The following is a 6,294-nucleotide window of genomic DNA, read 5'->3' on the forward strand; positions in this document are numbered from 1 at the left end:
GAGTTTTGTGCCATAGATACCTAATGAGGCATGCGCTTCATCTGTTGAACAACAAAGGCAGGGAGTGCAAGGCAGACAAGTACTTTCAAGCAAACTCTTTCAGGTCCCAGCTCCAAGGCTTCCCACCTTCATAAAGAAAGCAGGCCTGGGGGCCATGGGTCTGTTAGTATCTTATCTCTTCAGGAAATGAACACTACTGGTTATTACCATCCTTGGGAGTTAGGTGAGGAAACAGAACAACCTCCTTGATTCCTAGTCACTGGCTTCCCAATCTACCCCACCGTGAGCTTCTCTAAGGCCAGCTCTTAGGTGGGGGCACTTAGCTAGTAAACAGTAGCACGAGACATCCTTCCATGGGAAGGGAGAAAGAGATAAGAGGAACAAGACAATCTTAAACCAGATTTCTCAAAGACCTAGGGAGACCAACAACTAGGCCTTGGCCTCGTGGGGGCAAGTATAGGCAAGAGGAGGGAAACAGAAGGGTTAGGGAGGAAATAGCAGAGTGGGCTTGAGCTCCACTTTCCATGTGGAAGAGAATCCCTTGCCAGTGCCCTCATGCTAACATGAGCTAGTCATCGAGCAAAGTAGAAATCACAGTGCGATGTGCCATGGCAGAAAGAGAATCAGATATAATGTTCCCAAGTTCCCCCACAGCTCCCAAATGGCAGAGGATATAGACAATAGCAGAGACTTGATAGCAGAGAGTGGGCCCAGAAGGGGTTCTTGTGTTGAGGGACAAGGAACCCTAAAGCAGAGGCTATGGAAGTGGCAGCCTAAAGGAAAGACTAGATGAAGGAGTCAGTAAAAGCCCAAGGACCTGCAATGCCAGCAGGGATGGATGCAGGGCCCAGTCAGCAAAGGTAGACACTCTCGCTCCTACACACCGCAGTTACACCAGCTCAGTGCACAGCTGCAGCAGAAACAGCAATGTCAGGAGGGCAGAAACCAGGCAAGGAAGCGTTACACCTCAGCGAGGGCCAACAGAAGCCAGCAAAGAAGAGACACAGCCCAGTAGCCCTCTCTAAAGGCAGATGCCACCATGGGGAAGAAATGGGGGCAAGAACACTTGAGAATAAAAACAACCCAGAACTGCAGTATCGATTTTGAATTGACCGAATACCCAAAATAGATTGAATTTGACCAAAATGAAAAGTGTTTTCACTTTCAATTGGAATATGTTATTCTTTCACCATCAGTAGAAGTTAGGACTACAGAATAAGACAAGATCAGTTAAAAAGGGTAACTTTTTTTTTACATAAGATTTTATTTGAGGCAAACTGACAAGGAAGATCTCAAATGCTCTCAAGAGGGTAACTGACGCTATGTAAATTATAGCGTCAGTTTTGACTGCTACAGGTGGAGAGGAAACACCCTTGATTCTTGAGAGTCTCTGTAAAGAGACCAGCTCACTTAGCCCAAGGGCAGGCTAAGGTTTTTCTCAGTCACATGGTTTGAATTACTTCCCCACCATAACAACAGAAAGCATCATGTGAAAGGAATGTGATTCCAAAGGAGTATGGAGAATGATCAGAACCAAAACAAGTGGAGAGGCTGTCCTCTGTAATGGTCACAGTTGCAAGAGGAAGGGGTTGGGACCTGGGGCTGTGGGAAACTCTACGGGTCCAATGAGGGGCCTATACCTAACGTCCCTAGAGGACATTCTGGGCCCAAGGAAGGTCATGTGGATAAGGTAAGGAGGCAGAAGGAAAGGAGGGAAGGTTAGCAACACTCACCCATCTCTGCCTGTATATCATGGCAGTTCAGCAGCAGCAACTTGCCTTTTGTGACCAATTCAATAGGTATACTGGAAACACGGGCCTGCCAAACATTCAGGGAGCTCACCAGCATCACATAGCTCTTGATAGGACAACCTCTCATAGACTCTAGTTTCTGAGGCCCCCAGGCTTGTAGAAACTCATAAATGACTGTCATCCAGTGATACTGCCTGCAGAATTCCTGAACCTCCCTTAGCATGTCCTAGGGGCAGACAAGGTGCTTAGGGCAGAGATAGGTGGCTACAATGCAAATTGGTAGGCATCATCCTATTCCTTAAGCCTCTGTGCTTACCTTCATTAGGGCCTGTTGTGTAGTCAGTGCCTGCTGGATTTGGGGGTTGTTGTCTAGGTCCTCTTGTAGCTGCTTGTAATTGGGGGGCAAGTACTGGCCCCGCAGCCGGTGTCCACGGACCTCCAGGGCTTCAGTAATTGTGTGAGACTTCCAGGGCCACACCAATCCTATATTCGGGCCACAGAAGATTTGTACAGCATCGCTGGGCTGGCCCTGGGACTTGGACATCAGGGATTCCATGTTTGAGTCCTCTTCGTCTTCTTCTATTGGAACACATGTCATAATTGTCCATGAGTGCCCTCTAGGGCCCACATACAACCTCCTTCTCTAAAGTCTGTACACACACATTACTTACACACACACACACACACACACACACACACACACACACCCCTCCTCCTCACTGCTCATTTGTGAATTTATACATACATCTATATTAGAAACATAGTACACCAGACCCACCCAGGGAATTTATTAGTTAGGGTTCAGGTTCAGAGAAGAGAATTTACTTTAGTATAAACAGAAAGGGAATTATTAGGGAATATTAAGTGGGTTGAGAAGACATGGAAGAGCTGAAAAACAAAATCACTCTAGCTGCAAGGGTGTCTGGGAAGCATGGACCTCCAGCCTCTGTAGAGCAGAGGAGGAGGAGGTGAGAAAGGATGTTGAGCATGCCAGTCCTCAGTATCTGCCTTACGGAAGGAATATCCTCGAACCTGGCCTCCTCTTAGGAACTGATTAATTGCCAATTTCAGTACTTGCATTAAAATTTTGTACAAAAAAGGGAAAAGGCATCAAAATTTTCAGAAATTAGACCCTTACTACCAACACTTAAACACTACAGTGTCCCACTACATGCCCTGCCCCACCCCCATCCCTCTGCAAGGCTCAGTCCTCAGATCTCTTCTCTTATCTGTACTCACTTTCTAAGGGAGCTCATCCAAATTCATCTATTTGTTCCCAACCTATCTCTAGCTCAGATCTCTCCCTGAATGCCAAGCCCATTTAAACAAATGCCTACTCCACATCTCTGCTTGGATGTCTAATATGTCCTTCAAACTTAATAAGGCCAAAAATAAGCTCTGATCTCTCCCTCCCAAAATTGCTTCTCCTGCAGTCTTCCAACTTCAGCAAATGGGAACTCCATTCTTTTAGTTATTCCAGTCAAAAACTAAAGTCATCTTCGATTATTCTCTCATACAACATACCCAGCTATCACAAAATCCCGTTGGCTTACATTAAAAATACATCTACAATCCAACCAATTCTTTACTACCTCTACTACTGCCTGGCTCCCTCTCCCCAGCTGGTCACCATCAAATCTCACTGCATTATTGCAATACCCTTTTACCTTGTCTCCCTGCTTCCACCCTTGCCGCTCCCCAACCCTGCCTCCTCTTTTCCCATGATTTTGCTTGAGAGTAAGATGCTTGGAACTGCTGCTTGCCTTGCAACTATGAGGCAGTAAGCCTGAGGATGAAAAAACATTTTTGGATGTGGCCTCTTCTACTACACACACCCTTACCTATAGCTAAACCCAGGAAGGAGATAGGAAAGGATATAAAGAGCTTGGTACTTGAAGACATTTTTAAGTCACTGAACCAACCCCGGAAGCACTTACCCTTGCAACTTCTTGTTATATGAGATAATTATTTTTATTATTTAGGCCACATTTAGATGTATATAGTACTCAAGTTAGAGCTGCTCCATCCACGCCCCAGGTATGACTATGGCCATGCCATTAGCATGCTGCATATGCCCTCCCCTCTCCTTCCACATGTCATACCCCCTGCTAGGTCTCCTTAAATACCTTCAGAATACAGAGAATCCCAAGGGGTCCTCAGGTCTGTAGATTGCATTACCTTCATGCCATGGAATGGAGAGGGGACAGAAATAGAAAACAATGAAGGTTCAGGCCAGGCTGAGAGCTTCTGATTACACAGAAGATAGAAAGTGGAAATTCCTATAGTCAACCCCCTACCCTATACCGAATACCTTCAGAGGAGAGGCCTTGACAGATTGTAAGCCCCCAGTTAGAATCTGGATTATGTTTTCAACACAGGGCTCATGAGACAGGTGGCCACAACTGTCAAACACTAGCTGTGCTGAGAGAAAGGGTTTCTGCCTTGGGGCCTGTAAAGAAGAGTCAGGGGAGGTAATGGGGCTAGATGTCAGTATCCACTACCAGCCATCTGGCCCTTGCCTGCCTGCCCACCCTGACACATGCCACCACCACCTCACTTGCAGGATGTTGGTCACAAAAGAGGTTATCTCCTCCTCTATGATAGACACAAGGTTCTGGCAAATCATGTAGTCTACCAGGCGGGCCAACTGTCCCAGCTTCAGCAGCCAGGCCTCTGCCTGCCTCAGCTTCTGCTCCAGATTCTGGAGCTGTACCCTCTGAAGGTATATGGAGCCTTGGCCTGTCCTGATCCTCTTGCAGTTTTTCACTCGCTCCTGCAGGCCCTGTTGCATTTGATATGTATCCTCATGAACCTGTCAACATAGAAGAGTGGAAAACTCACTGGAGAAAGGGGAATGGAGAGCAAACTGGCCACCTACGAGTCTGTGCAAAACTCTCAGATCTTGGAGCCTAAAACCTGGAACCAAGATACAGACATGGAGGGCTGCTTTTTAGTAGAGATTAGCTCTAGATATCTTTCAGTGACCAGAGAAGATGCAAAACAGAGGATATATATTGAGAGGCTACAATGTGCTAATTTGATAGGCCAGGCCTGTCTACTAAAAGTCCTCAGGGTGGAACACAAATAGAAAATTCATACATATATAAACAGAGAGATTCACATGGCACAGATTAGACAAAGAAAGAGAAAGATTGGATAAGTAAAACTCAGCAATAATTCCAAGATGTGAACTCCAATCACTGGGCCTGGGTGAGGTGGCCTGCTGACTAGCATAATACTATGTATACGATAGTGGAAACAGACTTTCTGTTGGAGTATGAGGGATGTGAGATAAAAGCCTGCGAGCTTCTTTGTGGGTTCTTCTCATATTTGGGAGTGTCCTTAGCCTACAAAGGCTGCTGACAGTTGCCATCTCTCTGGGCCTGTCCTATTGAGGAACAGAGGAGAGACACCGGAAAGATATCCTTGACCAGGTGGATTTTTGGTCTTTGCTACTCTCCTGTCATTTTTGATGCTCAATAGAGCTTGTGATTAGAACTACTTGGTGTCTGTGAATTGTATTCTGCTAACTCTGAGCTCAAATCTTAGTCTTCTGAGACCCAGATATAAGACAGTTAAGGCGCTTTATACACAAACATGCCCTCAGACTTGGCGAGATGTCCTCTTCTATGCTATAGAAATATTCTCAAACCTAGTGCTTCCCACTTCATAACCCTTAGTCCAATGCATTATCATTTTCTAGTTACTTGTGTGACTTCTATGACACTGTAAATTCTTCAAGGAGGAGTTCTCTGTCACATCTTATTTTTCATTTCTCTGTTGCTTAACACAGTGCCCGGCATGGGTAATTCCACAGTAAATATTTGTAAAAGGAATGTATCACCTCACATGAAAGAGCTTACTGAGTGCCAATCAAGATAAAACCATATAAACAACAATAATTACTACAACAGAATAAAATCAGTACGTTTTAAAACCTCACCACTAGGGGCAATATCTTCAAAGTTCCAAGGAAATTTTTTAAACCTGGTATTCTGTATCTAGCCACAGTATCACTGATGTTTGAGAATGAATAAAGACATATTTAGATAAACAAAGACTCAAAAATTTACCATCCACAGATTCTCTCTGAAAAACAACAACAATAATATATTTCTGACAAAGGAAAAAAATACAAGAGGATAAAGTGGTCTACAGGAAGCTCTGATGAGCAAAGAAGTTTTTGAAACATATTTTTAATTCCAAATGGGTAGGCTGTAAAATAAGAATATTCATAACAATCCAAAATTAAAATTCCAGGAAATATCTATATAAGCATAATAGGAAAGGTAGAGAGTAGAGACAGGAAGAGAGGAGAGAAAGGAAATTAAGAAGCATGATAAAGTTCTTATTCTACTTGGGAGAAAGATAGGGATACAAATTTACACTTGGCATTCATTCAACAAATATTCGCTGAGTACCACCTATGTGGTATGCCGTAGAGGTATATTAGTGAATGAATTAGGTGAAAATTCCTACTCTCTTGGGGCGGGATACAATAAACATAATAAATAAGTAAATTATATTGTATGCAAAAATTTGA

General features: G+C 44.2%; 1 protein-coding gene across 1 annotated transcript in view; it reads right to left on the bottom strand.

Moving 5' to 3' along the window:
• DNHD1 (dynein heavy chain domain 1) overlaps window positions 1-6,294 on the bottom strand; it is a 58,682-nt gene that overhangs the window by 34,479 nt on the left and 17,909 nt on the right. Inside the window, 5 exon segments of the mRNA XM_025049463.1 lie at window positions 1,734-1,977; window positions 2,068-2,330; window positions 3,878-3,929; window positions 4,063-4,200; window positions 4,309-4,563. Coding sequence (XP_024905231.1) covers window positions 1,734-1,977; window positions 2,068-2,330; window positions 3,878-3,929; window positions 4,063-4,200; window positions 4,309-4,563 — 952 coding nt within the window.

This window comes from Pteropus alecto, unplaced genomic scaffold (assembly GCF_000325575.1).
Source record: "Pteropus alecto unplaced genomic scaffold, ASM32557v1 scaffold395, whole genome shotgun sequence".
Taxonomy (NCBI): Eukaryota; Metazoa; Chordata; class Mammalia; order Chiroptera; family Pteropodidae; genus Pteropus; species Pteropus alecto.